The following is an 11,567-nucleotide window of genomic DNA, read 5'->3' on the forward strand; positions in this document are numbered from 1 at the left end:
TAAATTATTACAAAAAGAGGCTGAAAAGTTACTTCATTCCAAGGTACTACTTTGCAATAGTAGTAATTAATAATTACACAGCTTTTCTAGTACTGAGTATTCATTTTTCCCTATAATTTATCTCATATTACCAAAACAATGCTCTCTTTGCTCTACATAATGCTTCAAATTCTTCTAGACTTAAGGTGCCTACTCATTAAATACAAGAACCACTGAGGCCACTTTATCCAAAAATTACCTTTTAAATGTATCAAAAACACCTGAATCATCAAAGTTAATGGCATCAGGGTGTCCAGGAGGTAGACACAGATCTCCAAGATGCATTTCACAGCATGGAATGCCATGCTGTACCACAGTCAAGCTTGGATAAAAAGATGACCAACCTGAAGTGGTAAAGAGTTAAATTAGACAAACGGCCAGACAATCTCTCCAGTTCTTCATTGGAGCAATCCTAAATCTCTAAATTACATAATTTTATAAAAATGTTCAGATGTAGCTTCTTTCACCCAAAAGAAAAATCAGAAACACTTAATTTGGGAATTCTTACCGCAAACAGTTCATTTTTATCTCAAATAAAATCGCATTCTAACGAAAAAGTAATCAAAACCTGGAAAGTTCCATGTCTAGCAAGTGAGAAAAGCCTCTTATTTGCAGCTTTCCTTTCTCCCCCCCACCCAGTTTTTCTGCCTTCCTGAGCTCCATTTATATATTTGATCAAATCTTCCCTTAAGATACAGGCAGTCTTCCTGTAGCTTTATGACTTTTCAGCTTTGTTTGTTCAAATTCTAGATTTCTTTATGAAGACAGTAAGTTTTTTCTACACTTATCAATTTCTTGAACAATACAGGATGCCAACAAGATCTGTAACCACTCTCTGAGAATATTTTAATATACAAGCAACTGTACTTGTAGTATTTCATACCTTTATTTTTAACATAAAATGGATGGTCAAGTCTGCATTCTACGGTAAGCAAGCCATCCTCCACTGTGCCAGGATCAAAAGTCAGCTTCAGCACTGACTCACCACAGGAAATGCTTTCTTCGTGAGAAATCAACTTTAGACCATTGGAACCATAGTCCTGGAAACACACATACAGTTCAAAAAAATTCCCCCAAGAAAAGCCTACACCTGTGTATACTACAGGTGTATACTCATCATCATACACTGTACACCAACATGTTAATTGGTATTTCTATCTTGCTGATAAAGATGGTGTAACATTCAAAACATACCAAAATGAGTTAAATTCAAGTACTTTATAGTAAGATACTTGACTAGCTCTAGACATCTTAAATGTCAACCTGTCCTCCCGACATAGTAATTAAAGGCACATGGATAATATAAGAATCTCTAAGTATTTGCTACAGGTATTGAAATAAATGTATTAGAACCAATGGCTACCTTGTAAGGACTCGCTGGGAGATTTTCCTCTTTTCCACAGCTTTCAGATCTTGCAAACTCTTCAACATCCTGCCATTCTTTATTGCGTCCTTTATGAAAGCACAAACGAGAGCCTAATAGATTTTTGCAAGGGAAAAAAATTAGTGTTAGGGGAAAAAAGTCTGTCAGACCAGAAAAAAAAAAAAAAAAAAAGAGAGAGACAAGACAAAACAAATACTTCTTTGATGATACATGCTATTTTACCTTTCAGAAAACAATGCCAAACAGTTGAGGGCCAGGAATGGCACCATCCTAAATCATCATCATCTGAAAGTGATGACATGCAGAAAATACCAGATTCTGATTCACTGTTCGCCTATTGAAAGAAAAGCAAAATGGTGTTGATAGTTTACTGCAAAAGATTTGAGGGCTTGTCTTATATGTCTTAAGACACGGTCACTAATTTGCACCTATGGCATCATTTGCCTCAAATACCAATAGGAATGTAACACAAAGACTCAAGGAATGCAGTAAATACGAATGGAGAGTTTTCATCTCCTTTTCTGAGATGCATCCTGAAATTTTTGGGTTTCATTCTCTGAGGTTCATTTTTACACACCTGTGCTTAGGTGTAAACCTTTTACAAGCTACCATTCCTTGGTCATCCACAGACTCACTCAAGGCACTTGTTACTCTATGGTCCAATGACTGGAAAGCTGCACGTTCAAGCTGGTTCCAGATAAATCACTTGGAAACATTCAGTGACGTTAACAGACAAGTTTCAGATACAAATTAATACTCAGGAAAAGGAGACACAGAACTGACAATTTTTCTGCGCCTAAAAGGAGAGGGATCTGCATTTCCTTTTGAGGTTGTAAATAAGTTAACACAGTTTTTTAAAGCTTGCTATAGAGGAAACTACAGTTAGTAGCAGAGCATTCTTAGAATGTGATCTCTTAAAAAAAAAAAAAAGTTAAATCTATGAAGCAATACTACAAGCCTACCCTGTGTGATAAAAAGAAACAGAAAAGCCAGCTTAAATAGAAATGGTATTGGTACTAAACAGATTATTTTTTTTAAACCAGTTCCCCTTTTCAAAGAATTTAACTCATTACTCATACATTTTCATTTTAAAATGTTTCAGAACAACTCACCCTTTCGTGTCTGACTGGTGTTTCATCCACATCATTCTTGGAGAAGTTAGGATCGTTGTTTGAAGATCCTGGTGGAGGACGTGCGTAGGAATGTAAACTTTTGCTTGTAGCTATTATGTGAACGGGAGATGATCTGCAATAAAAACAAGCATTTTAAAAAATCCCAGATTAAGACAACTTGAGACTTCGCTGCCGTTACTCCAAAATGCTTTTATTGCAAATATTTCTGTTTGAGTGAGCTGAACACCAAGTAAACCTCCCACACACCAGTATTCAAATGGGATGATTAAAGGGTGCAAGCTCAGGCAAAGAGAGTATTTAGCATAACTCCTGCATAGCTTCTATACAGCACCCAAATGACAGTATTACTCCTGCAACAGCATCTCACTGTCAACAGCATTTCACTCTCAAAACAATGCTGAAGCTTTTACAAATATCTTGAAGTGAGTACCCCATTCTTAAGAGTACACAAAGACATCTGCTCTGCCCTAATAATTAAGTCTCAACTGCATTACTATTAACAGCATTGCATTTAATTTGCTAAATATAAACCTAAGACTAAGATGTAAAATGAGAAGTGAAGCCCAGAAATTTTCAAGATTCCACACTGCTGCTCACAGCCTTTTGGAATTTACAGACCACAGACCTGGAACAGTTATCACTAAAATATACTTTGTATTAGATTTCCAATTAGCTCTGTTGAAAAAAAATCCAAAGTGAGTGCACTAGAAAGCATTAAGAATTTAAAACAACAAATTCTTTTTCATTTTTCATGTGCTTCTTCACATGAAGTAAACATCCATAATTTCTGGGCCTGCTGTGACAAGGCAATGTCGTTATCATCCAACCTCATTCATGGCTGGAAACTTCAGCAGCTTTTGCACCAGGCTCTGAGATGAGTCCTGTGCATACTTTCACAGAACAATAAAGATACTAAACAGACCAAAGAACAGGGCTCCAGTTCAAATTCAGATGGTACAAAGAGTGAAGGAAATGTTTCTGGAGACACAGTATTACAAATCCTCGTGGTTCAAAATTGAAAAGAGTGTCAGTACCTGTTATAAAAAGCACACTGCATCAAAGGACTCTGAGGACTCGTGGCTATATTTGCTAATTCTGTCAACCAGTTCACCCCATTCTCACAAAAATAAGCATTTTCTGGATTGCTGTTTGAGGTATGTTGGCTCCATGAAGGCCTTGAACATTCCTGATGTGAAACATCAGCACCAAGCTGAAAAAGTGCAGGTGGGGTAGAATCTGTCTGCACAGCCTGTAGTTCAGGAAGATCATCTACAAAGAAAAGCACAGATTACCATAATTATACCCAATTCTAGTTGACTCCAAATATTGCAAATTTAAATAAAAAAGGAACCATGAGAGTTTTATTTTTTTCGTATCACAACTACCAACATTTTACAAATCCTATTCATAATGCTGACAAAATGGCCACAGAAATAGTAACACCTCTAGTCTAGCATACAGTCACACAAGAAATTTAAGAAAAAAATAAGTAACTATATAAAAATGTAGTTCTGGTACCAGTTTACATAGAACTGTACTGCACAACTATGCAAAAGGTAGCCTAGTTACACTCTTAATTAAAATATAAAAACACTCAACAAAAGGCAACTAAATTAATCTGTCCTAGCGGGTGTAACACTAAAAATTATCAATATCAGAGGCTATTCAAGATAAAAGTTTTCCATGTTCCACCAGGGAACTGGAATTAAGCAAGTCAGAAATCGTGAAAGCCGAGTATACAGCCTGGTAGGGGTGAATTCCTGTCAGGAACCTACACCTTTCACATCCCATACAGAATAGCAGAAGAGAGCCCAGCACGTTAACAGAGGCCTGTGTTATGCACCGCCATGTAACCAAGTTTCATTATTCTTAATTACGCTGTGAGTTCAATTAAATGTGGTAGCATTTCGCTGATTGTATCAATACTTTATAATGTACATAATATTTTTCTCCAGTACATAAGAACTGAAGTTAAATGTTCCTCCAGCCCAGAATCTTTATTTGCAGTAGATCTAAAGCAGCATAATTTCTCTTTAGGAGGAGCTCTTGAGCTTTGTGTTTGTTATTCTCGTGCAAAAAAAACAACTGTTTCTCTGGGGATTAGTAGCAGAAATTTGTGGCTCTGAGTTCAAGAAAACATTTGAGTCAACAGGCCAGTGTGTCAGAACTGAAAATGGGTTAAAGGGAGAAGTAAGATCTTCAGATGTCACAATTCACTGTCATATTCCCCGTCCCACTTAAGTTAAAAATCAGCAATCTCATTTAATCAGCTTCCAGTAATTTCAGTATAGGAAATCTGCAATGAACTTCAGAATTCAGCTTCTCTTGAAAAAGCCATATTATTTACCAAGTTCCATGTGCTCATCACAGGATGCATATCCAGGTGAAGAGGGCAGGTTTTCATTACACTTCAGCAACTCCAGTGACTCATTCATCCCCGAAGCTCTCTTGTCCACTACCAGAAGGAGTTTCTGAACTGCATTAGGCATTTGATTTGTCTTCACTTCCCACACCATGTTAGGATGCTCCAAAGCATCTGACTTTAAAGAGACAGAGGTTAAAAACTTGTATGCATGGGAACTGGTTTAAGTTGCATCTGATACGGCACTTCATTACCAGAACTCCACAGTCTGTTGAGTATCACAGCATAATTTAGGGAAGTCTACAGACGATCTTGTACAATCCCAGCAGAGAGCAGAGCTAACCCTGAAGTTGTGAGGCTGCTTGGGGCCCTGGCCACTTGAGTTTCTAGTATCTAGAAGGATGGAGATTCCCTGACACTTCCCAGGAACCTGTTCCAGTGACCTCTCTTGCTGTAAAGAAGCCACTCCTTACACCCATTTGAACTTCCCTTGCCACAGTCTGTGCCCACTGCCTCCAAGATCTGGGCTTATCTCCTCAAGCACCATTCCAGCCAATGTGAACAACATTCACTGGAACCCTAAGCCTCTCATTCTATCACAGAAGGTCATCAGATGGGTCAGACAAAATTTGACTTTGGCTAATCTATCCCAGCTATTCCCAGACAATTTCTTGCCTTGTAAGACATGGCTGTCAGGAGGATTTGTCCCATAATATTCCTCAAGGCTAAGGTTAGGCTGGCCAGCCTGTAGTTTCCCCCCATCCTCTTCCTCCTTGAAGCCAGATGTGACGTTTTCTTTCTTCCAGATACTGGGAGCCCTCCTGCCACCAAATCCACTGCCTTTCAGAGACCATCCTCACAAGGTGTCCCTGCCCACAGCAGAGTGCTTGAAACTAGATGATCTTTAAGGTCCCTTCAAGCCCAAAACAATCTGTGACTCCATGAGTGACACTGTCCAGCTCCCTTGGAGGCATCTCATCCGCTCCATGCCTCACAGAACTGGCCTGCCCCTCACTTGCTCCTCTTCTACCGCAGACAAAGAAGCGTCTCGCTCTGTCAGACCCATGTGGCTGCGCCCAGGGACTTGAGGAAGCTGGAAACAGGCCTTGCAAATAAAGATCAAAGCAAAAATGTTGTCCTCAACCTTGTGACATCAGGTCTCCTGTGCCATTTAGCACCAGCCCCACATTCTCCCTCGTCACTGTTCCACCCCTGGCGTCTCCACAGAAGCCTTTTCCAGTGCCCTTCACATCCCCTGCCTCCAGGTGCAGTCCCAAACACACTGGACTGCGAACATCCTGAACTGCACTGCAAAGGGAAAGAAAGAGAAGTCTCTACCAGTAGATTTCACCGCAGTTTCATTTCCCTAAATCTCAGTACTGTAACATTTATACCAAAAGCATTATTTTAAATTATCTTCAGCAGAGCACTGCATGCTTATTCTACACAACCACTGCCTCTAAAAGCTGGCAAACAAGGTTATCCAATCTTTAGTAATTTCATTATCCACTGGGTTTTTTCAGATGATGATGAATTAAAGCTACTATAACATGATTACCTTGTACTTTAATGAAGTGTCATTGAAAAAGTAATCACAAGACCCTCACGAAGGAGCAGGAAACACAGCTCAGAAAGGAAGAAAATCTGAAAAATCTACCTGCATGTTCACGTCCACTAAGTAAGGTACATTAAAGAAATACAAACAACAGCTAAAAACAGCCTAATACTTTCACATCACAAAATGATTGGGGTTGGAAGGGACCTCGGGAGATCACCTAGTCCAACCTTCTCACTGCTAAAGCAGGTTCACCTACAGCAGGTTGCCTGGGATTGCGTCCAGGAGGGTTTTGACTGGAAAATTTCTAACCTTCTCATCTCCTCATCTTTCAAATACATGCAAAACTTACAGAAAATTGCATGCCACACATAAAAGGATGTTTGATTCTACTCAAATGGCTCTACTACAAAGCTAGGTCAACTTATTTTAAGGAAATGGAGCAGAAAGTTTATCTGATTTGTATGTTTTCATTTTTGTGGCCTGTCAATGACATCAATATCACCTCCAAAAAACATATTTAATGCAAATTATTCCTCTATCACCCATGTGGGACAGTACCTCGAGAGCAGAAAGCTCAGCCATTTCTGCAGAAAGCTCAGACCTCAGCAGAACAGGTCAGGACCTTGAAGATTATCTCCAACTAATCAACTCTGAAAAGCCACTCCTTGTTTTTCTGGCTTGTGTACATCTTTCCTTTCCCCCTTTCTGCCTTGTGTTTTGCTCTATTTTTTCCTCTCTTCCTTTCCCCTTTTCTTGCCAAAATGAACAAGATAATTTTGTAATGCTACTTTCTCCTTCCTTCCTGCCGGATGCCAAGATTTGAAAGCACCGGCCCTGGTATCCCAACACACCGAAGGTCAGCAATAAGGCACAGACACAACATGCTAGTCTGACAAGAAAGGTACTTGCTTGAAAAGCGAAGTGTTCCTCCAAGTCACAAGAATTTCTCTAAACCAAAACCACCCATCTACAAAAGCCAAGAAATCCTCCAACAAATGAATTGCAAAGAAATCGTTACAGACTTAGAAAGAAAAACAAAGAAAGTGCCCAACTGTACTTTCTACTGTTTTTATTCTACTTGATTAAAGCTTTTTTTGGACATCATGTGTTTCCCTTGTCCTTAGCCTTTCAGTGGCTTAGAACATGAAGCGGAATGGTCATTAATTAGCCTGTGAAGAATTTTTAAAATTCAACTTCTCGTTCAAAACTTTTTGTGTCTGATGTTTTTTGGAAGCATGCTTCACAGGACTGTAATTATGACTGTCGTCCTTAGAGGCTAAGCGGAATTATTTACTGTTTTGTGCTTTAAAATAACTTAATTTGTCATGCTAAAACAAATAGAAGTATTAACAAAGACATTATTAATTGAACCATGTCTAATTCTGAGGGACAAAATAAATAAACGTGTGACAAGAGTAAATAAAGGCTGTGGCTGAGAAGGGGTTCAGCAGGAACTGAGCAGCTTCCACCCAAACCACACTACGCAGGAATGCCTGGGTGGAAGCGCTTCCCGTGGTTTTTTTCCTCCTTCCCCCAACCCACCTCTGAAGTCTCAGGCAAGATCTACGCCTGAGCAACGCGCTGGATGGAGTTTAATTTGAAGAACAGCTTCTCCAAGCAAAACACAGCATACTGGCAAGACTGGATCTACCCTGGGGACTTTTCCCGGCGCAGCCGCTTTGATCAGGGATCCCCGCTCCCCATCCCCGGCCGCGCCAGGGAGCGCAGCCCGGCACAGGGTGATTCACCGTGTTTTCCGAGCACGGCCGGCCCGTTCGCGTGACGCAGGGCGGGCCGCGCTCCCCCCGCGGCGCAGGCACCCCCCGGGGCCCTGAGGGCGCCGCTCACAGCTCGATCCCAGCCCGATCCCGCCCGGGGCGCTTTGGAGACGCCCTGGGAACCCTCAGAGCCCTCACGGCTCCCCGAACACCCCCGGAGCCCCCAGAGCCCTCACCCACCAACCCCCCCGTCACGTGACCTTGTTTACACCCTGGGCCGCACGGCGCATGCGCGCTCGGCCCCATTCATTCGAACTGCGTAACAGGGGCAGGGGGGCCCCCCCGCCCCGGCCACCGCTCCCCCCGCGGGGCCGCCCGGGCCCCCCGCACCCGTACACGGCCCCCTGCCCCCACAGCCGCTGCCCCACAGTCGCGCTGGGCGCGCCACCCTCGCTCTGACAGACCGCGGCGGGCAGCCGCTCCCCTGGGGAAAACGAGTGGGGGGCACCCGCCCTGCTCCACTTGTTTACGGGTCTGGAGGGCCGGCAGGGGGGGCAGCGCACCGCGCGGATTTCATCCCAGCGGCGCAGGACGGTGGCGGCTCCGCCGGGCCGGTCAGGGAAGGCGCTCAATAAACAATGTCCGGGACTCCCGTCGCCGCCAAAAGCCTCGCCCCAGCGGCTTCCTCGGCTCGGCCCGCTGCCGCCTCCGCTCCCTTCCAGCCCCGCGGAACCCGCCCGCCCCCTGCGGGGGCCTCGCAGCCCCCAAAAGCGGCAGCTGCAAACTTTGTAGCACTTACCGAACCCGTCGCCATTACCGAGCTCCCCTCGGCTGCCCCCCCGCCCCGGCCCCGCCGCGGGTCCCGCCCACGCCCGGCTCTGCTCGGCCGCTGAGTGGCCAGAGACGACGTTGCTCAAGCCGCAGCCGCTTCCTATTGGTCGTTCGGCCTGCCTGTCAGGAACCCACCCGGAGGGCGGGCATGTTTTGACTCTCCCGCGAAGCGGATTGTACCGCGCAGCACATCAATCACCCGCGCACAACACTCCGATTGGCCGGTGGCCCGTCTGGCGCGCCGAGGGGCACTCTGGGAGCTGTAGTTCTTGCCGCCGCCCTTCCCTGCCCGCCGGGTGGCGGTGAGACCACAGCCCCCAGGGTGCCCCGCGCGGCGGCCGGCGATGGTAAACAAGCGGCGCGGGGACACGTGTACCGGCCCGGGCCGCGACCCCCGCCCCGCAGGGGGACCCTATCGGGTCCCCGCGTCCCCCGGGTCACTCACGCGTGTCCGCGCTGCTCCCACACGGGCCGAGCAGCGTCCTGGGCACGGCCCCGGCGCGGGGTGGGGGGGTGGGGGGGGAGGGAGTTACCAAAGGTCAGGCAGTGAGTCAGCACAGTCGGCCCTGCCCCAGCCTCGGCCTTCGCGTCCCTTCCATTGAAAAAAACATCGGCCCAAAGTTAGAGTTGGTGAGGGGGGGGAAGAAAAACAAATTAAATTAAAGCAGGTTTATAAGTTCAGTAGTGTCTCCCGGACATTCCCATACATTTATTGCCAAAATACCAACGTGGTTTGGTTAAACATTATTTTTGATAGAGAAATGAAACTACAGATACTTTGTCCCCTTACGCAATGACTGGGAAGACCTTAGAGAAAGGCTCCTCCCGAGGCCACGTCCTCGTCACAAAATACAGTAATTACTAAGCATGACGTGATACAAAGCAAATGGACAATTCAGAAAATGTCAATATTTTAGAAACTGATGGCGAGTGTCAACATTTTGCAGCTGCTGGGTTTTTTTCCAAGAAAAGCATTTCTTTCTTATTCAGTTCTAAGCATCGTTCCAATAATGAGAATGTGTCCTAAATCCTGTCTCAGAGATTTTGTTGTCATTTGGTATCTGCAACAGCTCTGCTTTTCAGGCTCGCTAACACAGCTGTGCGAGAAAACAAGAAAAAAAAAAAAGTCAACACAATTTAAACAAGAACTGGTTCCGTGTTCGTTGTCCCATGACACACGCGATTAGTGGCCACTAGAGGGAATGCCGGATTGCTGTTCCCACAGGCCTACTAGGGTAACGCAATTGAAAAGAAAAAAAAAAGAAAATTAAATCACGTACACCGAAATTGTAGTTAGCATCCAAACACACCCGGTATGCAGATGTCATTGGCACATCAGTTTAAGATTTGCCTTTTCCAAGAAGTTTGTCTGTTAGTGAAGTCATTGCCATCTGTAGGCACTGTTTGGAGAGAGACATTACTTTGAAAAACACCCAGTATCTTCTGCACTCTGAACTGGAAACTATTACTTTTTATAAGCAAGTGTAGTTTTAAAAAAAAGGGTAGAAGAGCTAATGTCATGAAATTTAATTCAAAATCTTCTGTGCTTAATGACCAAACAAACTGACCCTTTACTTATCATTTTCCCAGTTCAAAAAGATGAGTTAAACAAGTGCCTTGAGGAAAAATCTTAATACTGAGATTCAAATATTAAGCGACTAGACAGCTTATTATAGTATCACCTGTCTACCCCACATCCCACAAGCTCACATTTTTTCTGTATTTGCAGTTCAGGTTTTTCCTAAACAACTGATACATCTTTATACAAGAAAGATTTTGTGGCATCCTCTCTCTCAAATACATTTTTTAATAAATAGAAAACTGGTAAACCAGGAATCATTTTTTTTACACCACTCCACAATAAAATAATTTTAAAGCTGTGCTTCTTCCCCCTCCCCTTTCTCTATTGATCTCCCTTATGTATCTAAACAGCCTTTAGGCTTTTTGGAGAGATATCTGAGCTTCTGGGGCTTTTAATGAATTTCACTGCTGACCCTGCATCACCAGATGGACGCTTGGCAGAAGACCTGTGCAGGCAGATGTCTCCCTTCTCTGCTTGTGGCACAGCCACTTGCAAGGTAAAACTCACAACTTCTGAAAGCTCCCCCTGCCACAGTGTGGAAGATGGAAAGGGCAGAGGCTGACTCAAGCAGCTACAGAAGATATAAGAGCCTGTCTCAAGTCCCCTCAGATTCTTCAGAACAGGTCTGTTGGCCTAAAGGTTCATACCTTGTTCTGGAGCCCATTTCCACCCTGTTATGTTACTTTTTGAACCCAAAACACACAAAACAAAATAGCTGCACAGATATTTGCTGTGAAGGCTCACAGTTCCCTACAAACACTTAACACAAGTATTAGATGTGAAGCCCAGTCCTCTGAGATTCACTGGCCCAGATTCCAGACAGAGGTTTAGACAAGTAAATACCACTGCTGAATTAGAGCCTTGATATCACACTGGAATCTACAGCATACCCAGAAAGCACAAAAATATGAATCCTACCTAGGACCAAGATTACAACCTTGTAAAGATGAGCGTCTGAAT

General features: G+C 43.9%; 1 protein-coding gene across 2 annotated transcripts in view; it reads right to left on the reverse strand.

The window, feature by feature from the left end:
- HBP1 (HMG-box transcription factor 1) overlaps positions 1-9,083 on the reverse strand; it is an 18,028-nt gene extending 8,945 nt beyond the window's left edge. The window contains exons 1-8 of one of the 2 annotated variants that reach the window (XM_027890120.1): positions 8,994-9,083; positions 4,904-5,096; positions 3,591-3,825; positions 2,536-2,668; positions 1,646-1,757; positions 1,403-1,515; positions 923-1,079; positions 239-383 (exon numbers count right to left, since the gene is read on the reverse strand). In XM_027890120.1, the coding sequence (XP_027745921.1) occupies positions 239-383; positions 923-1,079; positions 1,403-1,515; positions 1,646-1,757; positions 2,536-2,668; positions 3,591-3,825; positions 4,904-5,096; positions 8,994-9,008 (1,103 nt within the window). In that variant the 5' untranslated portion in view covers positions 9,009-9,083. The remainder of the gene's footprint in view (positions 1-238; positions 384-922; positions 1,080-1,402; positions 1,516-1,645; positions 1,758-2,535; positions 2,669-3,590; positions 3,826-4,903; positions 5,097-8,993) is intronic. The other variant, XM_027890121.1, reaches the window with a different exon arrangement.
- Positions 9,084-11,567: the final 2,484 nt, after the last annotated feature.

The sequence above is a fragment of the Empidonax traillii genome, unplaced genomic scaffold, assembly GCF_003031625.1.
Source record: "Empidonax traillii isolate 1590-97213 ecotype Southwest subspecies unplaced genomic scaffold, ASM303162v1 scaffold277:size2070623, whole genome shotgun sequence".
Lineage (NCBI taxonomy): Eukaryota > Metazoa > Chordata > Aves > Passeriformes > Tyrannidae > Empidonax > Empidonax traillii.